This window comes from Eutrigla gurnardus, assembly GCF_963514095.1.
Source record: "Eutrigla gurnardus genome assembly, chromosome: 23".
Taxonomy (NCBI): domain Eukaryota; kingdom Metazoa; phylum Chordata; class Actinopteri; order Perciformes; family Triglidae; genus Eutrigla; species Eutrigla gurnardus.
Window position 1 is genome coordinate 6,991,884 of NC_139934.1, and position 26,183 is coordinate 7,018,066.

Below are 26,183 nucleotides of genomic sequence, written 5' to 3' on the forward strand. Positions count from 1 at the left end.
CAAACAAACAAAAGGGCATGTGGAGTGCCACAAGGTTCAACTTTGGGCACACTTCCATTCATCAGAAATGTAGACATTTTGTTGATAAGCATAGGAACATTTTTCTACTTCTGTCATTTTTGCTAGTGCTGTAATAGATGTGGATATGTGTAGTGATGCTACGGACTCACCTTCCGTGGATGTGGTGATGGGCTTAGTGTCCGGCATGGAGAGCGAGACGGGTCGCACAGCACCGTGGTGTGGGGAGGGAGCCAGAACTGGGGTGAAGTGGCCTGGGACCTTTCCCACCTGACCACTGCTGTTAGGCTACAAGTAGAGAACAAAACACACTTCAGCACAAGCTCTTTATGAGAATGAGGGGTTTTCATGGTCATAAATTGATATTAATATCGTTGCAAAGGGTGCTCCAAAAGCAACAACAGCAGCCTAAAACCCCATGTGAGGACAGGCAAACTGTGTCCAGTGACTTATGTTTACAAGCGTTTGTTCGCTTGTAAATGTGCAGTTGGGCAAAACTCAATAAAACAATACAAGCATTTAACAAACGACACTTTTCCACTAAACAAACTTTATGTCCCCATCTCACTTCTGGGGCCGTTAACAAAAGAAAATCCCCTTCAAAAAGGTGGAAAATAAAAGGCTCACACTATTCTAAAGAAAAGATTTTAGTTCCCTCAGTCGCTGTGTTGTCACAGTTATTACTGAAACTCTTGGAGGGGGGCACGAGCAACAATAGATCCTCCGTCACCGATGATGGATTTCCTACATGATTTTAAACAATGATTTTAATGGCGCTCATAAATGGAATTTAGGAGGATTCGGGCATCAAAAGACTGAGAGGGTGACCTGGTAAAATGGTGAGAATACAAAGGAAATATATATTTATATATATATAGTGAAATAAATAAAGGGGAGCTAGTGGGAGCTCCTCTTTCAGACGGCTGGAGACTGTCTGGGGCGTTCATTTCAGGGCCGCCCCGAGTTCAAAACTCAAACAGGCCTTTTTAGAAAAGAATTGTGTCCACAGGGTTTCCTTCGATGTGAATAGAATGTTTAATTAGAGTGTAATATAATCTGCGTTAAAGCAAGCATAAAAACATTCTGGCACTCGTCCACGGGATTATAAGCGCTGTGTTATTTGCCGAGGCCCCCCCCCCCACCACCTCCCTCCTCAACTGGTCTTCCAGCGTTCTCTCTTCCCTACCGGACCCCACCTCGCTAGCCTCCCCCCCTCCTCCTTCCCCTTTTTCTCCAGCAACCCAGCAGAGGGCCAGTTAATTCTGCACAAGAGCCGGGCCCCGGCAACGGCAAATATTTACAACCTTTATCATTCCCCGCGGTTTTTCTCTAGAGTAACAGCCCCCCCCTCCGCCCCTCCAACACCCCTCTAACCCGCTCCCTGCTCTGGAGATGGAGCCGTGTACGAGGCCTTTGTTTACAGTGAGAACAGCGGGGATATAAAACTCACATAAATATCACACGGCTCTCTCATCTATAGAGACGCCTGCTCTCTCTCCAACACACTGGCTGCAGTGTACACCCACAATATGTATAAGAGCCCAGAGCTATTTGATTTACTCCAACGTCTTGATACAGTTTTGTACGTCATGTTTTTGTCTGCAAATATAAAGGGCTGAGAACGTGTTTAACATGATATCAAACATATGCTTCTCTGTCACATGAAGCGGTCCGCAAAGTTCAGTCTGGGGTTCGCCTGCAAAATGAAAAGTGTTTAATTCAATTCACTGTAGATTCATCTAATTAAATCCCAAGCTTGTGTAATTAGAGGTTCCTGACTAATACGTTTTCCCCCACAAACAGCCTGGTTCACAATGAAAAGAGACATGTCGATGAGGCTGTGGTCAGCTTAAGGGCTGATTTAGAAAGAATATATATTTTCTAGATTTTATGGAAAAAAAGCAGTTTTTCTGCAGCCATTCTAATGACGATAAATGACTAGTAGCAGGTTTCAAATAAAATAATTTAAAACAAACAACAGTATGATGTTTACTTGCAGATAGTCCAATGAGGCAATAATGAAATAATGACAAATGCATGCTATAATTCCTCTTAGGTCAGATGGGAGCAGAGCCGAACAAGATAACAAAGGACTACTTGAGGCCATGAAACTCTTGCCAAACCTGCCTCTGACTTCTGGCCAACATTTCTTCTTCAAAGACCAAAAAAAGAGAAAAAAAAGCGGCTGACCTGGCTGCTCTGTGGGCTGGACGGGTCGTATGACGGCACGTAGCTCTTGAGGGGATCAGCTGGGTTGAGGTGGGGAGGGTAGCGGATGGTGGTGTGCGAGAAGTAAGGTGACGGCGCCGGGGGCAAGATGGCCGAGGCCGAGAACTGCAGGGGCGAGTGCGGAGGGGGGCTCCGCGTCGATATAACTGCAAGAGAGACAGACAGGGAGATCATGACTGACCGTTTAGCTAAAGATAAAGCATCATTGATCCGAGAGGGTTAATGGAATGTCAGTATTGGATTTTTTTTTTCTGTTTTGGACCGTGTTTATGAGGGGAAAAGTGGATTAGAGATCCAGATTTAGCAACGGAGCCGGGCGATTAAAGTCACCGGTAACTCACCACTGTGTCCTACACCTGTTAGGCCGGGGTGATGAGGCTGAGAGAAAGTGCTGAGTCGTGGTGAGGAGTCCTGCGGGGAGGTCGGGCTGAACAGCGGCTTCTCTGGCTTCTTCATGGTGGGAGAGGACATGTCTGCTAGTCGAGGGGGGGGAAACACAAGAACACATGAAGGCGCGTTCAAGGACACAACATTTCGACATGCCTTATTGATTATTCAAACTCTTAAAAGTCATTTTTTGCACAGGACCAGATGGGAGGAAACATTCCCAACGTTTTTGTTGTGTTTTCTTACAGTAAAATGAAATTAAATGACATCACCCGTGCACAGAAATAAACACTTTTTTTCCCTCCCTCCCTCTTTCTTTTTTTTTTTTTTAGGTACATTGCGGAAAATTAATCAAAACCGTTCCCTTTCGGCTTCCACTAATGCTCGCGTTTCTCACAAATGAAAGGAATTAAGTGCCAAAAAAAAATGAATCACGGTTAAAAAAATTAAGCAGAATTTGATCTGCGTGGGATTAGTATTATCAAGGGCACCCCGGAGAAAAGAAAAATTAATTTTGCAAATTACGAAACGCCAAAAAAAAAAAAAAAGGTCAAAATCACTTAATCTCTGGAATCATTACAAATCGCTGGACATCCCCGAGAAACATGAATCCTGTGAAAACGCTGCTTCCGTCTCGTCTGAGAACGCATCAAATCCCGGTGATATGATTCACAGTTGTAAAGCAGCCAGCCGCTCAAATGGGATTTAAGAATTTCAAGACCCTCACGTAATCTCAAATAGAACATTACACTGTAACATCTGCTCTCCCCGGCCTTACAAGCCCGGCCTTACTCCCCATGAATAATCCTGACGGCTCGGCGGGAAGGCAGTTCTTTCAGAGACATTTGCGTAGTTCTATGAAGTAAAAACAAACTTTATGAGCAGTGTTTTCCAATTTTCCACACCGTGTCCGAATGCATCGCGATAACAAATAGATTCGAGAGGCTGACGTCTTCTACGAGCATTCATCGAGTGCTTTTTCTTTAAAAAAAACTTTAAAAACCATGTTGTCGAAGCATTTCCCCTGCCTCCCCCCTCCCACAGCAGAGACGGATCCACACGGGTGACAAAGGTGGCTGGAATTCGAGGGGAATTTCCCAGTCCGAGGACACGAGAGGATGCACGTTCAAGTGCTTTCATTCTTGTTTCGGAGGGAGAAACACTTTGGAGAAGATTGATATCGCTGCTTGATGTTTCCATGTATACATAGGAACTATTTTCTGCGGCGTAGGTATTCAGCTTTTCCTCTCTTCTAATTAAATCCTTCAGGGAAATTAACAGGAATTAAACACGTGTTTTTGACATTAAGACTTAAAATAAAATAATAAAAAAAAAAAGATTTCTACCTCTACACGGAGAGAGGTTTTTGTCGACAACCATGTGCGAGAGAATGACCGCTTGGCACTCGGTAGGCCTCATATGGGTTTAATATCACCCCACTTCTCATTTATTCTCCTCCTGACAGAATAATGGCCGTGTTTGGAGAGTTTCCTACCCACGGCTTTCCCTTTCTGCTTGCCCCAAAGCGTCTAAGTTTACGCAGCGCAACACCCTCGGGCCTTGTGCAAAAAAAAGGACGGGCCACATTTCCATGTAGCCACATTGGGCTGTGGTCGAATCCCACCAGTGCTGCGTCTCTCGTGTGTCAGCTGGTGTTTCCCTCCCTCGGCCTTCCGACTTATTATATTGAGATTTAAAAAGAAAAAAGAAAAAGAGGACTGAAAAGAAGAGAAAAATGAAGAAAAAGGTAAAACTACAGGAAAAAGGTGGGTTTTATTTCTAATAGTTTAGTCGAACAAACATTTCCTACCACCTCTGTTGGGGGAGAGAAGTCAGCAGAGAGAGAATGATCCGGAAACACGGGACGGTGAGGCCTTAATTAAAAAGGGTGATGGGCTCTGCTCTGCACCAGGAGACGAGGTAATGAGACATGCGAGCTGTCCCGCGAGGATCTCCCGTTCTCTCTCTTGTTTCTCTTAAAAAAACTCTTTTTTTTCTCTCCTCCTCCTCCTCCACGGATCCACTAAGTCCCCGTGCATGAGCTCATTAGGTGCGTTTTATTTCTTAATTCCCTTCAAACTAGTCCTGCGCCTTAAACTTGGCACGTCACCGCCAAAACTCGACGGACGGGGGCGATTCCTCTCAAGTGCAGCCAAGACGTTTAGCCTGATTTCCGGAGAAGTCATCTGACACATTCGCCGCGCGGCTCTACGAAGCTCTACATGCGGTTTATAAACCTATAAAGTTCTCTCTCTCTCTCTATCTGCGTGATGATTAAAACATTTAAACACTCGCGACTTGCACTTAAATGATAAAGTTTCAGCTGGAACAGTTTGTTCTCATAACGGACACTACGGGGTTGTGGGATCCCATGTTTCCTTTGTGAGAGCGACAGGTGTGAGAGAATACAGATTTACAATCGGACAGCGGTTCACATGGGTTCAAACATTTATGAGTGGCGGTGCCTGGGGCTATCTCTGTCATGGTATGTATTTTAAGAGGGTTGAACGGGTTCGTGTGCAGAGAAACCAGATGCAGTTCACCCCAACGGGCGTTGGCGGGCATTGATGTACAGTAGCTTGTGACAAGGCCGAGCGTTAAACACAGAGGTGTTTTTTTCCCCCCCCGCTTTGATCAAATAATCCATTTGCATGCGATGAGGGTGAAGCGATGTCTGTGTAACTGAGTGTGACCGAGGGTGTTTCTGACGAAGTGCATCCACGCCTGACAAAAAAAAAAAGGTAAATAAAGGAGGTAAAATAATAAAAACCTCACCTCCGTCTCTGTCGTGCCAGTTCGCCCGACTGCTGGCTGGCGAGCTGGGTGACGAGTAGAAGTCGGGTCCCGTCGGGCTGGTGTCCATGTTCTCCTCCATGTTGACGGTTTTGGGCCTTTTGCTGCGGGACATGATTTAGCATAGTCAGTTTGAGGGTCATGAACCTTCCTTGTGTTAAGTTATTCATATCTGGAGGCTAAAAATGTAGCTTTGATAAAGCATAAAGACTGGAAGAAACCGGTCTATGCAAAAGTTTTAAAATACACATTTTAAAAACATGTTAATATTATTAATATTCCGTTAAACTGCCACCGACCTGCCGGGAGGGGAGGACAGGGAGCGGTGCAGCCCCACGCTGGAGTTCAGATCATGGTAGTAGGGTTGGCTGGGCATGTCGGCCATGGAGAAGTTTACCGCAGCGCCGTGGGTGATGGGCACTGCAGAGGAAGAAGAAACGGTGAAAAAAAACAAAACAAAAGAGAGACTTTGTAATGACTGCGAAGTAGGAGATCTGTGTCAGCAACGCTGTCAGACTGAGTACCCCCCCCCCCCCTTCCCCATCCTCACATCCAGAGCAATTAATTGCACAACAGCTTGAGTGACTGTTATTGAAGCTTTGCGCTTAAGAGGCCCCGTGTATCAAATTAAGCGCTCCCTACTCACAGGTTAACTGTCTGACCATCACGGCCATTTCTGCTGAGCACTCCCGATTAACAAGTCATTGACTTCCCAAAGCGACCGTGGCTGCAGGTAAGAGCCTTGACAGTTTACTGGAGCTGCATGAACGTCTATTTTATTATCATTATTATTATTATTTTGGTGGTTTTTCCTAAATAGAATAATTTGTGATGAAAGTTGAAACCAAATTTGCAACCATCAACACTTCCCTCGCGTCTCCGTGGTCACTTTCACGCTGGTTACCCCACACAGTGATTTACAGTGGGAAAGGTGTTGTTTTTCCTCACTGCGGTCAAGGTGAGGGATATTGTTTCAAGGGAGACTGCGCCGGTGTTTACAGAACAAAAGGGGTTCACCGCCCATCATCACTCTCTCTCTCTCTCCCTCTCTCCCTGTGTCTCTCGCTCTCCAGTGTGTGGCCCCCGCGAGGCAGCCTGCAGCTCGAGCGGTTGGTTGGTTTTTGCAGCCGATGAGAGGATGGAGTGTGTGGCGCCGTCTGTTGTGGTCTGAGGTTCACCACTGGCACGATCCCTCCGCCAGCCTCCGCCCTGGCAGCCTGCTGCAGCCCTGGCACGGTCCCCTACCCGCTGCTACCCATACCGTCTGTGGAGGAATGCATCCGTCCCGAGGAGGCGAGAATACAAGAGCATTGTTGTCGGTTTTGTTTTCATTCATGACTGAGGATACCCCCTAACCATCTCTGTCTCGCTTCTTGGCATCTCATTTAATAGCTTTGACTTTAAGAGGGGGAAAAAAAAAAATGAAACAATGATTCTGCAAATCATTTCCAGCAGATTACCTCATCTTACTGAATAAGGGGGTTTCGTCTGTGCACGTCCACATTTTCTGTTGACAAAGTATCTTTACACTCCCGAGGCTCCCGTTGCATTAATGAGTGTCCTCGCGGAAAATACAGGACTGCAAGTCAGCCTTGAACTCCGCAGCTCCCTTTGATGGACTTCAAAGAATGTCTCGACAGCCCGGAGAGTTGAGAGAGAGGCGGCGATGACGGACGAGCGGCTGCTTAGATATCTTCCCAGGGAGTGACCGGCTGAGTGAGTGATAATTCCTGTGTGTCCGTCGACCTTTTTAAAATTCCAGCCCCGCTTCGAGGCGGCTTCAGTGAGAACCGGCCGCGGTCACATGAGAGCGAACACGAGCGGCGCGGCGGCGGCCGCCGCCATCTGGTCAGGGGGCAAATGAAACGCTAAATAAAAACACAAGCCTTTTTTCAAAGGATATTCGGTCTCTGAGCGGGGTGACATCAGAAACACGTGAACAGAAAACAAAGATTTTATACTATTTGTTGCTCTGGAGCCATTAATATGTTTTTTTGTTGTTGTTATTATCGCTTAGTCTCCAGGTTATTCTCTCCACGAAAGATTTTCATTCATCAATTATCAGAATATTTGCAATTTCACACTTCTGCAGAGTTGTTTAAACAAAAAAAAAGGGTTACACACCACCCTGAGTCTCCACATCCAGAATAGACGGGTAGATACGCAAACAGCGCAACACAGGTATGTGTCTTTTAAGCACAGGTTACTGGGGGTAACTCGGTGCACCGTGGGCATGTTCCAGAGCCAAAGTAGAGGAAAACGGCGCCCCGGGGTGCCCTCAGTCATCAGAGACACGAGGACGGCTGCAAGAACAACCGCTCAACGGCCTCCCGGAGGGCAGACGTGTCCCTACAGATGCATGCAGGCTCACACAGACGTGTTGGTTCATCGCGGACTGGCCCGACTGGATTTACCACACTGTGGGATTTCAGTAAACACGCTTGTATGTTGAAAAAGCTGTGAAAACACCTAAATAACAAAACTAGGATTAGGCTGTTTGCAGTTAGCTGATTAGAATCTTCTCGGGCGTGTGTGTGTGTGTGTGTGTGTGTGTGTGCGGACTGTGATTGACGGACGTTGCACCTGTTAGGGACGGGAACACCTTTATCATTGCTTTAAGTACACGGACTTTGGTGTCCTCGTGTGATTCCCAGCATAGCGCCGCCCCGCTGATAAGACAGAGAATACCTGAAACTGTACTCACTTCTGGACACTCGCACCAGTTCTGTAACACTGAAGACTCCCGATTTGATGAAGCTGTCTTCCAAGTAGACTGCAGACAAGGAGACACAGAGAAAAGCACGCTTGTTATTCCTTAAATACTTTTAAACAGATGTGAAATCAAGTGTGAAAATCATTCGTCCTTCATGCTCGTTGTCAATAAAGCATTATCTTTCTGAGTCAAAGACAAACGTTTCTTTTCATAATATTTTAGATTTAGAAAGAGATCAAAATATCAAACAAAAACACAAGATGAGGTCAGCAATAAGTAAATACACGGTGTACAGATTACCCATAATCCTTTTAAAAAAAGATGGTAAATATGGGAACCATCCTGTGTTTATTTAAATATTTCCAAATGCGCCCATAATGAAAACAAAACTTTATTTGTTCTGGATTTTCCAGTGAAGTGTGTGAAGAACTAACAGCCCGGGTACAAATCATTGTGTGCAGTGCAGTTAAGAGTGACGGGACAGGTGTGTGAGGAAGGGGGCGTGTCGTGTGGACTCAAACGCCGCTGAGAGCGGCGAGCCGCCGGCGCTGCCTATTAGATCGAATGCACAAGCAAAACTTTATGACTGTAAATATTGACTCCGCAGCGAGCGACATCCACCTTAAAGTGTCACTGCGGTGTTTGTGTTAAAGATTATTCACTGCTTCCGATGGAAATTAACAAGTTTGACACAGAGTAAAAAAAAGTATTATAAATGTCAGAAAAAAGTAGTTTTTTTTATAAATAAATGAATTAAAACGTGTATTTTTTGCTGTGTTGACGCCTTCTGCATCACCTGGACTCTAATCAGAGGCCATCAATCAGAAACCCCAAACAGACAAGACAAGTTTTTGACTCCAACTCGGCTTTGAAGCGATGCCAAGGGCACTCGGGGCCGTGCCAGGGAGATAGATAGGCGGGCGGCTCGGTTGGCACCTCGCGCCTCCAGTGAGCCAACGGCTTCTGCGGAGAACTGTGCCACCGCCGAGGGCCTCCAAGGTTTGAGTCATTGGCTCGCCAGAATGTTTTCCTTGGCACCGCGCGTCGACAGAACCAGCTCTTGAGGTAGACAACTAATTATACTTCTCAAACTATTTTCATTCCACTATTGTGACGACACGGAGCAGGTCAGTCCAGGGGAACGACGGCGCTGTCGGCTGCCGTCAACCGTGACACGTTGCACTTTCAAGCCAAAAAGGTACGATCTGTTGAAACGATTACACTCTTGGTTGGTTTGTTTTCCCAACGATGATGACGTATCATATTTAAAGATCCAATTTAATCGCCCGCCCCTCGCTCCATGCAACGTTTAAAACGGCCCACAGGAGGAGCTGAAAAATGACTTTTTAATTCCTATTTATTTCACGTCAGACACTGGACTCAGAAGGGACAAGTCACCGAGTTCACGGCAGATCAACGCTATTTGGACTAGTTAAGTTGGAGGTGACGCAGGCCGCTGTACAGAGGGCAAGCTGCAGAGGAACAATAGAGCGATGACAGGAGGGAGGAGGACTGGTACAGTACATACCTGGAAGAGGGTTCTTGCCTGGCTCATTGTTACTGGGACTTCCTGACTGCTGCGAGTCTGCAAACACAGAGAGATGGGAGGAGGGGGGGGGGGGCTTAGTATAAGCACGAGGACATCTTACTGAAACACGGGTTTCTTGTCAACGCTTTTTATCCTTCTAATTTAAAAAATATAAATCAGAACTTTAATCTAATTTACAGTTTGTCCCACACCAACCACAAACTCACTGAGGTCCCTTCAAAAAAAAGAAAGAAGAAGAAATAACTTCTGTCAAGACACAAGACAAAGTGCATTTCAGGGGACTCAGGACTTCCTGCATTAATGTTTTTTTCCCCTTATCTTCCAGTCAAGGCGAGCATACCCGCTGTACATTAAACAAGACGGTTTTGTTTGAATAGCATTACCATTAATGGGAGGGCAAACCTCTCTGTCTGACACTGGATAGCCTAAAAGTTTTTACCGGCAGACCTCTGGGTGATTTTTCAAAGGGGCTGAGGGAGTGTTGGGGTGGGGTGGTGGGGTGGGGGGGATACAGAATGTGTTCGGTCCTGCTGTGCAAGGTACGAGCACAGAACAAAAAACGTGGAGAGAAGGACAAGAGGGGCGGGGAAACACAAGGAAACATGAGTGGAATTCTTTCCACCGGCTACAGCGCGCAGGCTTTGGTATGAGGCGGCCCGGACTGACGTCTTTCACCTCGACGGGAGGGGGGAATCTATCGCTCCCTGGCAGTTCCTGCTCCGCTTGATCACCGACAGGCATACGTGCACTTTTATTTTCCTCTTTTATATCACGCAACAGCATAAAAAGTTGCGAAACAAATGAAGTGTATAAATCATCAGATATGCATGTTGGGGAAACAGTGAGGCCTTCCAACACACACACATGGGACGACAGCATCCGAGTGCAAACCCCGGAACGATCCGGACCGGGCCGGAGCCCCACGTGTGCTCCTGAGAACCAGCAGGGACGTTACCATCTTTTTTTTTTAAAAACGCGACCCGAGACGAGAAGCTGGAAACGGTGAACTCAGATACCCTCGTCCTCGCAAAACGGACACCCCCTTCTTCCTGCCGCAGCTCTCATGAGCTGCCGTTACGCAGGCAACGGAGAGGAGGAAGGAGAGGAGGGGTGGAGGAGAGAAAAAAAAAAAAAAGTTGAAAGATTTATCCCTTACTTGTTCTCTCTCCGTGTCTCTCTCCCTCTCTCTCTTGTTCCCCCTCTCCTAAATTTGACTATTAAACAGCACTGCAAAAACAGAATGTTCTTGGCCGGAGCTCAACAATGACAAAGTAGGGAGGGGAGAGGACCATACGTTAAGGAGAAGAAGAAAAAAAAAGAAAGAAAATCCCCTCTTTCCAGTATGCTTAGCCCTAAAAATGTATGAGTAACGTACAAGTTATGGTCCCACAATACATCTCTGCTCGGCTTCCTAAAAACGTTACGAAAAAACATCAGGGTGACTTATGTTTTCTCATTCTTTTTAAGGGAGGCCTGTTAAATCCCTCATGTGCACATAGAAACTTTTTAACTAGTTAAAGCAGCTAGGGATGCACAAAGTAATGAAATATACCCATCAGACACCAAAACCACAATCAAATACAGTTAAAAAAAGAGCAGAAAATATTCAAATTGGAGAATAATTTGCACTAATCAAACCAATCAATCATCCAAATTGTTATGGAATAAGTTTCCGTTCATCAAGTTGACGATAAAATCTATATAAACTCAAGTTGTAAACTATTGAACAAAATGTCCGATGTCCGGCCTCAGCAAAAGTTTGCCTTGCGCACACACACACACACACACACACACACACACACACACACACACACACACACACACTGTACGAAGGTGCTTTTGTGAGCGAGCAGAGGTTTGTGTGGATTTGGCACAGCACATGTCCATAAAGTGATTGCAGGGAGCCCAGTGGCCTTGTCTCCCTGTCTCCCCCCGCCCCCCTCCCCCTCCAATGCCACTTTCAGAGTCATCCATCAGTCTCGTTACGGCTGCCAAGTCTACACTTGTGCCCTGAGAACTGCTGAGTGGTAAAGAAACGGGGCCAGCGAGGGAGAGAAAGGAGCGTCGGACAGCGGAGGGGAGGTGAACGCTGGAAAAGGTGGCGAGGAACGAGGAGGGGAGGGTTCGTTTTGATCGGATCAGAGTTTGTGTTTTTTTTTTTAGTTGTTGTGTTTTTTTTTTTTTTCTTCTTCTTCTTCCAGGGCTGAACAGGCAACCATGACAAAAAGAGCAGATGGCGGTGGCAATTAGAGATCCCAGGCAGCATCTTCCAGCATGAGGCCCCAATGTAGCACCGGGAGAGACCACCTGGATGACTCAAGGTGGGATGCGAGCATATGGCGCATCTGCCAGGCTTGCACCGGCGCTGGAAACACCTCCCCTATTGCATTACATTTTACCTTTGACCCGAGGAAAGGGCGGCCTCATGCTCCTTCATCTCCTTTCAGGGTGATTATTATATTATTGGGCGTATATTTCTTTTAATTGTATCACTCAACAGGTATTTAAATAAAGCCTAAATGTTAGATCACAGACGGGGAAAATACAGTTAATTCTGGATTACACAATTGGATTTAAGTGCTCATTATTAGTAATAAAAAATAAATAAAAAACGCAGTACCTAAAGTGGCTGAAATAGAGTAGAGAAGTGGCATATTTTAGATCCGGAGGCCTGGTATCTGTATCTAAAAGGTGTCCTGTGCAGAACCCCGGCCAATCCGATAGTCTTCAAATAAACAGTAGTGTAACCTGTAAATAAACAGTTGCGGTCGAGGAGGCTGGGCTTTGCCCTGGGAGCTTGGCAGGCCTCGATCACAGGGCCAGACACCACACACACACACACACACACACACACACGTCCTCTCCAACACACACACACACACAGCCCTTATCCAAAAACAACATTTCTTGGCACCCTCCGTCCCTGCCACTTGTTTAAATAAACAAACCGGATCATGAAGGAAGTGAAGGAAAAAAAAAAGGCACCACGTATGAATCAGATTATCTGCTGTTACTCAGCAAAAAAAAAAAAAAAAGGAAGGAGGGGAAAAAAAAGTAGCAGAGGGGGCTTGTGGGTATTTTGGATGTGTCCACGAGTTCTTACACCTTCTTGTCCAGTGGGATACTTATCATACCACTGTAACGATTAGGGCAATTAGGGGTAATGGCAACAGAAATCTGGCTCTGCAAGAAAGTTTCTCAGAGCTTGTGAGGTTTCTCCACCCCCAAGTGTGTTCCTCGCCTGGATTTTATAATCACTAAAACACTCTCCTAACCCACCCTCTCATTTTTTTGGCAATACACCCATTCTGTTCCCCGCTAAATTGCGGAACACACATGTACACACACACACACACACACAGCGTGGATTAAATTAGCCACATAGTTTGGAAAACTTTTTCTCCTTTTTTCTTTTTTGCAGACACGTATATATATATATATCCTCCACGAAAAACAAGAGTGCGCACGCGCGATTCACGCACACCCTGCAGATGCATGCCGCTGTCGACATTTCAGGAGGAGAAGCCTGTCTGGCAGCCATTTTATGCCGAGCGGGGTTCTGTGCACATGTATAGCACTCTGGCTGCCAGAGGCATGGGTCCCGAGCCAAGACGCATTTCAGCAGCCCCGGGGAGGCGAAGGGGAGGGGAAGGAGAGAGCGTGGAGGAGAGGTGGGAGAAGGGGTGGAACTCACGGCGAAGTAGGGAAGCGGAGAGAGAGGGGCAGAAAATATCGACCTAATTACGGCGCGGCTCCGATGCGTAATGTTTCGACAATACAGCTGCTCCTGAGTAAATATTTGATGTGGCCGAGCAGACTTTCTGCTCGGCGTCCTCCCTGCTTTTTCTTTTCCCCCCCGTTTGTCCTTCCTTGGATGTGCACAGACGAAATACGCGTGTGCACAGGGTCATGCAAGTCTTAACAGTACGCGTAAATGACTGTACATGTGCCGGTATGGAATGTGTGTGTGTGTCCCGTGTCCTCCTCTGCTCCTGGTTTCTATCATTCACAGCTTTGCCGATGACCTCACGCTATTCGGGCTGGCTTCCAACAGCCGGCAGAACCTGCTCTCCTCTCCAAATCCGTCTTTCTTCCTCCTCGCTATCCGCCTATCGCTGCAACAGTATCCCTCCTCTTTTGTATCTTTTCATTCCCACCTCTGTGTGCATCTATTCAGTGGATCTGTGGAGATATCTTATCCGGCGATAAGTGAACACTACGTCTTCAAATTTCTGTTTTTACACTTATGTCTTTTATTTTTTTTATGTCTCCATCTGCGTTGGCACTTTCCCCCCTTTGCCGCCTTTTTTTTAATGCCCCCTTCTCTCTCTCTCTTTCTATCTCTTTGTCTCTCTATCTCTCACTTCTCTCCCTCCCTCGCGCTTTGTTGTCTAAACAAAGTGGCCTTTATCAGGATGAGCCGCAACCCAAACAAGCCAAACAAAAGATATGGGCGAGGAAATCTGCCCGCAGAAGAGGGAGGATCTTATCGTGCCAGCCATTGTGTGCCAGCCTGCCAACTGGCGATGCCCCCCTGCCGCCAACCCCTCCCCACACACACACACACACACACACACACACACACACACACACACACACCAATTTCTGGCATCGCAGCTCCCTCCCCTCACCCGGACTCATGCATGGCATTCTGCAAAAAAAAAAAAAAAAAAAAAAGCCTGGCACCTGACCTGGCCGAAAAGGAAAGAGATATTGGCGCCGAGGGTGCAGGGGGAAGACGGGCGCCGCGGGCATATGGGACGCCGTCGTGGGGTGGCATTGTCTCGCCAGCAAGATGAGGTTTGACTAAGCAGTAAAACAAAAAATGTGTATTTTGAACACTTCCTGAGCAGCAGAGTATTGAAAATTGACTCTTTAACGACCTCTTCCATACATAACTGTCGGCTGTATTATCAGTGATACCTCTTCACAGACAGAAATGCCTGGTGTTGGGTTCCCTTTGACAAACTGCGAGCGACTATGTTCCCCCAGTGGTGCCTATACACTACGTGACACTGTAATGATTATCTCATAATTGGAACAAGGCAAGTATTTCTTATTGGCTTAAAAGGAGCACCTGGTAATCCGGATAGCTACCCTATCGGATGACTGCCACTGACGGGGGAATGCAGGTACAGTAGGATGAGTTACACACACACACACACACACACACACACACACACACACACACACACACACACACACACACACACACACACACACACACACACACACTCGCTCAGACGAAAAACCGGAGAAAGGCACATAGAAAGTGAGAGGGGCAAAGTTGAAACGTCTGTGAGAACAATGACATTTTGCCTTCTTTTCTCCAAGCCAGACACCACAGACTTGTTCAATAGAGCAGAAGGGGAGACACACACACACACACACACACACACACACACACACACACACACACACACACACACACACACACACACACTCACACACAGTAGGACTGTCAGGGTTTTGAGACTTATGGAATCAAGTGGGATCCCAGCCCAGACAAGAACAATGAGAAGCCATACAGTGTATGTGTTTGTGGTTGACTGTGTGTGACCCGACTCACTTGTATCTCTCTGTGTGCGTGTGCGTCTCTCGACGTGAGCGCCGCCACCTCCGTGTGTGTGTGTGTGTGTGTGTGTGTTTGTTTCTAACCGGTGCATACTAATGCCGCGAAGCGCGGGCCCTCTTTCTCTCCCTCGACGAGTCTCTGCGCCTTTTCCTCTGTAAACTCTCACGGCAGTGAAAAGAGGAGAGCATTTTAACCGAGCCGGCGGGACAACAGGCTCCTCATTGAGGTCACCAAACAGCGTGGACGGGGAGGGAGCGCATTCAGCGGCGAGTGGGCCTTGAACAAGGGATTGAATGGCCTGACGGATCATTAGCCACACCGGCCCGGGAGAGGAGAAGGAAGAACCTAGGCGATGCACAAAGGGATACACAGCCACAAAACCACGGATGCAGATGAGGGTTGACCCATCTAAATTCAACTTCCCCACCTTTTAATTTGTGAAATAAAGTTTACCCACCTCTACACGGATGCATATACCGCGGTACACAAACACCAGATCAAAAGCCCCGAACGCCGTGATGCGGTATATGTGCACACACACACACACACACACATCCGTGCTCTACAACTACGCAACACAACGCGACACAGTGCCTCATCTGTCCGATGAAAAATGAGCAGCCCGGCCTCCAGTCAGCACACTGCGTCCCACTTAATGTTTCCACCTCCACCCACTCTTTTCTCCGGTTGTCCTTACACAATGTGGCCTTTTCCTCTTTATTTTTTTTATTCTTTCTATTCATGTCACTTTCCTCGTAAGAAACTTCTTCCCCTCCTTTCGCAGGACCTGGCAACATCCACTGCATTAAAGCAGATATATCTCCATGTATGAATAGCGAATTTCTTTAATCAAAAAAGTGGGCCGACAGGAAATTAATCTCTTATATTTTTGATCGTCTTTCTGCGTCATTTAATATGCATTAATTATAAACGTTTGCTGGCTTTAGCGACTCAATTTTTATTATTGCAAATTGAATATCTTTGAATTTGGAGTAAAACAAGCTCTGGATGACTGCGGATGGGCGATTTTGTCCGACATTTTCGAAAACTGAATCAAAAGATCCACTGATAAGGAAAATTCTTAGATGTAGGCTTAACATAATTTACACTTTACAACAGCCGCATAGATTAGCTGATTTCCCCCCCGAAAAGTGTGGTCTCATCATTCAAAAGTTTAATCAGCGTCAAGTCTAGCCTGTGAGAAAAAAAAAAAAGACCCCTGCATCTGCGTAGAAACAATGGGCCCATCAATGGCCAACCTCGGCATCTTTTTGGTATGCACCAAACAAACAATTAGCTTTGTTGCGGCGTAATTGACTGGCAGGACCGGGTGGCATTTACATTCGCCCGCTGTTGCCACCCTGCCATTCGGCGGGCCGGGATGAAAAAAAAAAAAAGAATAGGTCCATGAGAGGGTGGAAGGTTGGCCACATCTCTCTGGTTTCGAAGACACCGCTTTTTTTTTTTTTCTCCTCCACGGTGGCAAACTTCCAAACAGGAGCGTTTTTGTTTTTTTTAATGCACGGCTGTGGAGGAAGGAGGGAAGGGAGGGAGTGAGGACGAGACTATAGATTTAATTATGCATGCGTGTTTTCTCATTCATTGTAGTGGTGGGAAGGGGAAGGATAGAGGGTAAGGGGTGTGTGGTGGGAGGGTGGGGGGGGGGGGGGGGGACAGACCAATGACATTCCGTCGTTGTAGTCCTCCTCCTACACACACACACACACACACACACACACACACACACAAGGAGCAGTCTGGGAGCGAGCCGCTATAGGCTAATGAGGTGACACTCACCGTCTGGAGACTAGCCAAAACAGTCCATTAACTCCTAGCCAGTAGTTAAGAGGAGAAGAAGGAGAAAGGTGGTGGTGGGGAGGGGGGAGAGGAGAAAAGAGGAGGCGGATGGGGGGTGAGAGGGTGAGGTGGGCGGCTAGCCGATGGGTTGGTGGGCGGAGCATGTGGAGGGGGGGGGGAGACGGAAAAAAAAAGAGAGAGTCTGAAGTCTTTCAGGATGTGAGGGTGGGGGGTATTTCTGCAGTTTTGTAGTTGTGAATGAATCAGCGGGGTGGCTGGTTGAGGGGGGGGGGGGCCGTGCACGAGCGTTCACTGTTGGCGATTATGCTCTGTGGAGGCGGCTCTTGAGGAAAAGTAAGACTGTGAGTGTGTGTGTGTGATGGAGTGGAGGTGGTGGTGGAGGGCGGTGGATGCTGCGACAGAGGGAGAGGGAGATAGTTCCAAACCCCCCCAGTCAGGCAGACAGACCTTTGACAGAGGAGCTCTGTGATTCGCCTCTTTCATCTTCAGAACCCCCCCATCCAGTCGGATAATTATGAGACAAATGCACTGGACCCCTGCTGCTTGAGTGGCAATGGGCATGGGAGGCCAGAAACCCAGAGAGAGGGTTCAAACCTACACGTCTCGACTGGCCTGGAGGGGAGGGGGAGGTGGGAGGGGGAGGGAATGAGAGATGGTGGGGGTGTTTAGGGGTCTGGGAAATTCCCCACTCTCCCAAGAGAGACAAGTTGGCCCACAGATCATAGTTCAGGGACAGCCTGGTTGTGATACTAGCGAGGCTTAACTGGTTTTAGCCGCCAACTTCCTTTCAACTTCCACACACACACAGTTAATAAATACTGCATTGTTTCGTTTCCAGACATACCTTTCTGAAAAGCATCTGAAATATGCCCCCAGATTTCCTCCACTTTCTCAGCTTCACCTGAACCAGTTCACCACGCGTCGGTTTATTAATGCGTTCGATAGCGCTCTGGTCTGCACTGATAAGGGAGCACAGTTAGGAGCTGCAGCGGTACGCTACGTCTTTATCTCACGGCAAACACACGGCCAAACCCAAGAAATGAACAGTCGTGTAGAATGCAACTGGATTTCACGACGAATCCCCACAATCACAATCAGCTTACAAACCTGTAGAAATGTCACATTTATAAGTGATCTATGGGGAAAATATAAATATGAATGCAAGGATTTTATTTTTTGATATCAGAGGAAAAAGAGCTTTTTTTTGTATGCATTGCCATTCCAGACTGAGTTTTGACTCAGGCCTGTGTAATGCTGCGTGTCTGCGAGGCCTCAGCCAATGATGTGTCAGTGATTGTCAGCGCTTACGACGGCGTCACGCCAAAGCCAAGTGGAGTTCCCACTGGTGAGAGCAGCGGGCCAAGCCAGGGCGACTGGGTGCTCCCTCACAGGGCAAATGGCTCTCCTCCAGCTGGGCGAGAGGCCACCGAGGATCCCCGCCACCCATTGCCACTGTTTGCACTCCCCGGGCTCTGCCAAGCGAGCGGCGGTAAAAAGCGCACACAAACACACCCACACGTGCACACACACCTTAAACCGGGGACGTGGAAGGAATTATCCGATCATAGAATGTCACTACATCTAAGGCCAGAGCTTGGCCCAAAACAGACAAAGAAAACAAAGCGTGCACTCATTCAGACGATTTTGCTGGCACTGCTCCCCTGGAACGGGACATAGGGTGGAGAAGGAGGAGGTGTGGGGGGGAATCAACCACAGAGTTTAATGTGTCATTACAAGCATAAAAACAGACTACTGACATTGCCAACAGATGTCGAGCCAGTTTATTTTTGCCATTACAACTCCAGAAGGGAATGAAGCTGCAGGTGCAAATGAACACAGTCTTGCAGCTTTTTCTTCTTTACTATGCTGCTGCATCATCATCCCTCCTGATCTGTTATTCAGACATGCATCATGGAGTTACTGCTGGATAAGAATACTGAAATATAAAAATAAAAATTGGAAATGCTACGTAGCTAATCCTACATGTGGATTAGATATTACTTGACGGCACCTTCTGGCAAGGTGTGGACCAATCTTCAAGCGCCTTAGCTCTAATAATGCCCACACCTTCCCGAACTTCCTACTCCCAATAGTGCAGTAATGACGGAAAGATGTTTCGACTCTTTAGGGTGTGCATATGCGGCAGGCCGATCGAGGCGCTTGTTGGTGGTTTAAATGCCGGCTGCCTGCCGCATGGCCAGTAAAACCCCTCCTTTCCTGTTAATGAGCCTGGAGACGGAGGCCCCCAGTCAGAGCTGGCTCGAATCAAAGCATCTGTGGGGATCGGGGCTTTGGAGGGGAGTGGGGGGGGGGGGAATTATGGGAGTAATTTCACAGAAACCACGACTCATACAAAAAAAAAAAGTGTTGGTGGTTCTGTTGGTGGAATCACACTCATTTGGCGAGCCATACTCAGATGCAGAGCAGTGGTATATATATATATATATATATATTTATATATATATATAAAAAAGAAAGAACGGCATCATAAAACAGGTTCTCACATAACTCAAGAGGGAGTGACAGCGGCTGTGCCCGCCACAAGGTCAGAGTGTTGGCAGCCATCCAGAGACAGTGGAGCTCCTCTGCTCCTCGTGTACCCCCCCCCACCCCCCCTCCTCCTCCAACTGTCTGGAGATATGCAGCTAACGGCAGTTGAGGTGCACACCATCTCTTTGCTCTTTGCGGTTGGAGGTCCCCGGTGCACGATTCAGACACCAAAAACGCAGTCAACCCGTCACTTACCACAACAAAAGCACCAGATAATCACGACAAAACATCTCACAGGAGATCAGAACGTGCTCATCTTATCTCAGGTTGGAGTATCCCCCCCCCCTCCCCTTCGACCACGCCACAAGATTTAGAAATCAGACTTTCGTGCATGCTAGGCGAGTATTTGCGGAGAGAGAGAGAGAGAGAGAGAACTGTATTCCACATTCCTGGCAAAAAAACAGAGAGCAAATCTGTTCTGTGCTACTAAGGCCTGCTGGGGCAGCCCCCTCTGCCACTGCAGCAATAACAACATGTGGTTTGGCTGCGCAGCGGCAGTTTACAGTGGGAAGAGGAGAGGCGCTAAATTAATTTCAGATTCTGTTGTTTGAGCGCCATAAACAAGGTTACGGCAGAAGCATGGCATCCAAAAGGAGCGTGTTTGGTCACATGGTCAGACCGCATTGCATCAGTACGCTTTTTATTTTTTTGGTTGTTGGATGTATCAGTATTGAGATATCAGATATCGGATTTGCATCGCAAACTGCGGTCATATTGAACACGCTGCATGAAACAAAAGGTGCGTAGCGAGCACGCATGCATGCTGCGTCTATTTAGGATGAGCATGTAAAGGCCCTTTGTTTCCAAATTATTTTTGGGTTGTTGCCAAATTGCCTACGATGATACGCAGGACAAAGACGTGTGTCATCGGGCCTCACCTGGCTGGGTTTTCCGTGTTTGTTTGCAGGCAACGTGGCTTTGTCATTACACTCGTGCTCTGATAAAAGTTAAGGAGGCAAAGCTTTTCTGTTAAAGCGAGTTTAAGTCGGGTCTGTCCTCGCTGCGCGGCTACAGCCTTTCCCACGAGGCTCCAAAACCATAATCTCTTGAAATATTTGCACAGATGACGGCAGCGCTCGGCTGTTTTGACATGGAGCGGCATGAACAAGATCTAGCAGTCACTTTTTCCATCGCTTTCCAGTTCAGGAAAGGGAATTCCCCTTTTGCCGCTTTTCCCTGTAACCCGCTCGCCCCGCACGCCTCCCACCGATCCCTATAACCCGCCCAGCACTCCTTCCTCCACTTCCTCAGCCTGCAAGCATTTGTCCACTCAGAACCGTACCTCAGAGGCCTTTACGCACCGACCTAACGGCCAGATCCCACAGCCCTTGCTTTCCACTCGCCCGAGCGTGTTGTTTTCACTTTATCAGAGATGCCAGAGGTTTATTCACAAAGATCGGGGCTTGGGGTAGGAGGGCAAACAGGGCCTTGGGGTAAAATGCTGCAGGAGGATGAGGAGTGAGGTAGTTCCTGTTTTGGGCCCCTGTTTTTGGCACAGGAAGGCAAGCATGGCTGTTCCGATTATGCTTAATGTTTCTGGCATGATCGTCTTAGGAGCTGTGAGCAACCCCACCGACACGGACTCAACATAGTCATACCCTCGCACAGATCTAGTAGTCACCGTTATCATGTGCAATTGCCTCCTAAGAAAATATACCGATATATCCATCTATACATAACATATGTAGTGACACTGTATTTGGCTTGGAATCTCTTCCAAAAGCTTAATAACATAAGCTCATGATAGTAGCTTCAATGTTGCATCATGGGAACTGAAAGTGGGATATCAATGGGCCGCCACTAGACTCTATGATCCTCCTCCTGGCAAGCATCCGCATATATACATCTCAACATGGCTTTTTTCTACCCCTCCTCCTGAGGGCCTGCTTGAACGTGCATGTAGAATACACTATGTCTCTGCAGACACCGACGGCACAACAGGCTTATTGCAATCACAGCTCTCTCACGAGGTTGGCAACCCTGCAGAAACACTTCCCAATTTGCGGTGCGGGGCTTGGTCCAAGCCACTTGAACTTGGCAGGGCTTACCTGGAACAGCCTACCCGTAGGACCGCCACACTCTTCCCCCCCCACCACCCCTCAGCCAAAGCAGGAGGCCTCACTGTAAGCTACAACAGCTGATGTCAGGCACACCTCCAGAAAGCTGCCTACATGTGACTTCCAGGTATTTATAAAGGAACAAGGATGTGATAAGTATTTCCCCCTCTGATGAGCTGGTGCTTTTCAATCAATGGAGACATTTATTCCATTACATGGATCCCATCTGTGGTTTCATAATTGAATAAACTTGATTGTAACTGTTTTGGGGGGGAAAAGTTGACTAAAAGTTACAAGGTAGTACATCGTGTACAAAGTGCCTTTCACAAAGGACAGGCTTGTGCGTACAAGGTGATATTTTTTTTTTATCAATTGAGAGAGAATTACACAGATCGTATGACACCATATGGAATTCTTTTTACACATAATGTATTTCCTTTGCAGGGGCTGTGAAAGGCGAGGCCTACAGGGAGTCCTCTTTAGGAGGAGGGGAGAAGGGAAAAAAAAAAAAAAGGAGCTGTATGTATGGTGAGGAGGGAGGGGGGGTCGAGGGGTTTAGTGGGGCGGTCCAAGCACGCTCAGCGAAAATATGCCTCATGCACTCGTTGAACTTGGGGCCTGCGCGGGCTTCTCTCAAGGTTACAGGAGAGGCCTGTGCGGAGAGGAGCAGGAGAAAGAAACCATGCAGCAGCAGTCCTCACGCAACACGCTTTCCACTGCTTTTTTTCTTTTTGCTGCTTTCATTTGGGAAAATGGCTTATTATGAGTTTCCTGCGAACGCTAAAACATGTGTTGCAATTAAAAACTTGTGACTTGACATTTTATGCATCCAGTTAATAGTCCCCCCCCCCCGCCCCCCTCCGACTGCACATTTAAGTCTTGTATCTGTTGCTTAGATAACAGGAGCAGCGAGCGATCGCCTTTGACACCAGGTTTCCTTCCCTCCTCGGAGCCTGCCGGGACCCGGGCCATGTATCCGCTGCCGCACCCCTGAGCCCTCGACCACACAAAGGTAGGAAGCGGCCACCGGAGCAGGGCGCATTGTGACGAGGCCCACTAAATCACCTCTCGTTTTATCCACCGCTATTTACGCACAATTTGCCAGAGGAAACCATAAAGACAACAAGGCCTAGTAAATACATCTAAAGGAGGCTCGCTGGAAAGAAAGGAGGACGGGCTATTAGCTCATTTAATGATATGGATAGTTAGGATATAAAAGGCTTTTCATACGATACGTCTACACACGAGGCTCGGAGGCATAATACGAGATAATAGCAATAACAACACACACAGAGGGAGAGTGGCTTCAGGAGACATTACACCACTATATCTTTACATGGAAAACAGTTTGCTGCTGTTAATGTATGAGGTCATAATTTCTAGTGAAAACATTACACACTATAGCCTCAAAAATGAAAGCCTAATAATGTGTCCACTGATAGGGATAATTGGTAGGTTGGTCTTTTTATAAGTGTAAATAATTGCAATGCACAGTGATGGTACATCAACAACTTCCCCCTGACAGAAAGGGGTCAAAGGGCAGTAGGTAGTAAACCCTCAGCTGAAGGAACTGGTCACTTTGCCTTTCCCCAAGAATTATCAGGCCATTAGCACCTTGTAAAAAGGGCCACTTTCCCTGCTTTACAACAGATTAGGGCCTGCTTTTATACAAACAGCCAAGCAAAGTTATTCAATGTTCAATCTCCTATGGAAAACAGCGTTCCAGCGTTTGTAAAAAGGAAAAAAAGCCACAGAGGAATTCTGTCACCATAGCCTACTTCATGCACAGATATAAGCTTATGAAAGAGACCAAAATCATTTCTTCAGTCAATCTCTAATTTCCCCTCAAAAAAACAAATTAGCATGAGATGAAGTGGGTCATTCCCGTCTTGATTAAAGTAGGCTTCAGCTTTGCCCAAGTGGCCAAGCGGAAGACTGCAAGTTCAAGCTTTATCCGAGGGGGGGTAAACAAGAGGAGGAGGGGACAAAATAGCCCCGTTGAACATAATAAAGGGAGCATCAAAGCAGCTATAGAAGAGAATCAGGCGGAGTATTAGGAGCCACTTGGGGTTGTCAACGTGATAGCTTAGATGTCACTGGAGAACATCTTCACGGACGCAAAGCAAGCAAACAAATTAAGAGGGATGAGCTCGCACTTGGTGGATTAGTTTTTTTAGATTTATTGGAGGCAATGTAGAGCAGGGAGAAAACAAGTCTGTCAAAGTGGCGAAGAAGACGTCGACATAGTTACAGTGACTAACAATAAATCACCGGCGTCGTCGCACGCCGGCGCTACGCAAGACTTGCCGTGGAGTTGTATGGACTGTTGGAAAAAAAGAAGGGGATTCAAGGTGCTTTGCAAACCGGCTCAACTTGACAGAGCACTTCTCATTAAAGAAGATTGTAACCTCATTTCCCTTAGTTAACCTTGGCGACTGTAGTACAGCGTGTTCTGTAAACTCAACTGTAAGAGCGCGTGTGTGTGTGTCCTGGTAGCAGGTTATGTATACTGAGCAGTAGTCCTCCGGCAAATACTCGCTCTCACCAGTACATTGTAAAACAAAGGTGTGGCGCAGGTGCTGTGCGAGGAGAACGGAGCCTATAGAGTACACTCCCAACTGTAGAGGCCACTGAGTGCGTTCATGTCTGCGAGGCACCTAATCCCTGGCTGCAGGGGGGCGGGGGGGGGGGGGGGGGGGGGGGGTACTAATGCTGCACCCGGGTCCCAAGCAGCCTGAGAGACACTCGGGAACCTCAAATATGAGATGATGGGAAATGCACATGCATGGGTATTTTTAGGCCAGCGCAATTTCCCCGTGACACATTTACGGCGGAGGAACCCGAGAGTGATAACATGCGCCGAGCCGCGACGTGCCGGGGAGAGTGACAGCAAAATACGTGGAGCCACAGGAGAGACGGGCCAATTAATGCCAAGAAGTCCTCCGAGTACAGCCCTCTGTATAATCCCACAACCCACTTTATAAAGGGGGGAGCGCTCCCCCTCCGTCGCTGATGTGCGGATCATTAATCACATTTGGTATCAGACGCCTATCCCACGCCACAGATATTCACTCCCAAAACTCAAAGCTATGTGTGTCAAATACTCCTCTGCACCAGAGCGGCTCAAAAACAAGCCATCAAGAAAGAGGAGTTGGTCAAAGTGCACATAATTTGTATTTTGGAGCGAAAAAAAAAGTATCCAAATCTGGGGTTTTAATTCAACCAAAGTTGTTTTTCTGTGCCACCACGTGTGAAAGACCAAAACGCACTACAAAAAAAAGAGCGCGATGGTTTTAACTTTAATTTAACCAACGCTACTTAAAGGCGAGCTCTCGAAAATTTCTCGCTCAGCACGGAGAACTGGCACTTGAGACATGAAAGGGCAGCTGCGACGTTTGGTTTACATTATATCTTAGTGGTTTCCACATTGTGGCCAGGGGGATAAGCATCAGGAGAGGTTTATCTCTGTCACAGTGCTCTATGGAATATGTAAACACTATGTGTAATCAGTGCTGCAGTGAAATGGAGTGCAGGGGGCTGTGTGGGAAAGTGAAGTGCTTTAGGAGTAAGCCGCCATCTTACTCCAGGAGCTCGAGGAAAGATAAGACATCGGAGGCAAAGCTGCAGAAACTTTTTTTTTTTTTTTTTTTTAACAATAACAGTATTTTTTTTTAGTATGCAGAAGTTTTATGCAGGCGGTGTTGGGTGTTAACTTCCACTCTGCTGTAGATCTCCACTCTCATCTGTCCTCATCTCCTCCATCATTTGGCTTAACTCTGTCAGCGTGTCTTTGTCCACATCATCCACCCATGTGAGGCGGCGTCGCTCCTTTCTTTTTTTTTTTTTTTTTTTGCGCAGGACGGGATCTTGTTTTAGACAAAGAGCCCAGAACCCAAAGTTTTTTAATATGGTGTCCAATCAAAATTGATTAAGCATCGCGGAGCACAAACAATGCCGGCCCTTAAATCTCTGTGAACCCTCTTTCACTGGAGCGAATGAAAGAGCACTCTGTCTGCAGCAGCAGATGACAGACGTGTGCTTGAAGATAAGTCTTACTCCGCGAGGCCTTATCCGGCAAAACGCATGCCACCCCGCCAAAATAAAAGTCAGTAAAGACGTTGCAAGCACAACAGAATGACGTGCCACCTCGAGGACGTCCAGTTTGCAAGTAAATGTTCCCTTTTTACATGAAACCTAGGAGCGATGGCACCAGACGGTCCAAGTTGAGCGACTCAGCTTAAAGGAATTACGTCGAGAATATGAGACGAATGTCGGAGCGTACGAGCGGCAGACAAAAGCCTGTTAAGCAAAAGCATGAGCGTGCATGAACTTTCCAACAAGCTCCAACACATGAACAACAACAACATTGCTAATAAAAATCAACCGGCTGCCACATGTATTTCACATGAGGGAGAGTTATTTCCCAGAAAGAAAACTTGGCAGAAATTTCCCACACATAATCGCATCTTGCACGTAAATTACCAAAAATCACAA

General features: G+C 47.2%; 1 protein-coding gene across 8 annotated transcripts in view; it reads right to left on the reverse strand.

The window, feature by feature from the left end:
* LOC311008753 (nuclear factor 1 B-type-like) overlaps positions 1–26,183 on the reverse strand; it is a 58,777-nt gene that overhangs the window by 13,215 nt on the left and 19,379 nt on the right. For 3 of the 8 annotated variants that reach the window (XM_084002598.1, XM_084002596.1, XM_084002602.1), the window contains exons 3-9: positions 9,669–9,725; positions 8,132–8,200; positions 5,727–5,847; positions 5,410–5,531; positions 2,589–2,720; positions 2,209–2,393; positions 171–306 (exon numbers count right to left, since the gene is read on the reverse strand). In XM_084002598.1, coding sequence (XP_083858724.1) covers positions 171–306; positions 2,209–2,393; positions 2,589–2,720; positions 5,410–5,531; positions 5,727–5,847; positions 8,132–8,200; positions 9,669–9,725 — 822 coding nt within the window. Of the gene's footprint in view, positions 1–170; positions 307–2,208; positions 2,394–2,588; positions 2,724–5,409; positions 5,532–5,726; positions 5,848–8,131; positions 8,201–9,668; positions 9,726–26,183 lie in introns of all 8 variants that reach the window. The other 5 variants (XM_084002597.1, XM_084002601.1, XM_084002595.1 and 2 more) reach the window with 3 other exon arrangements.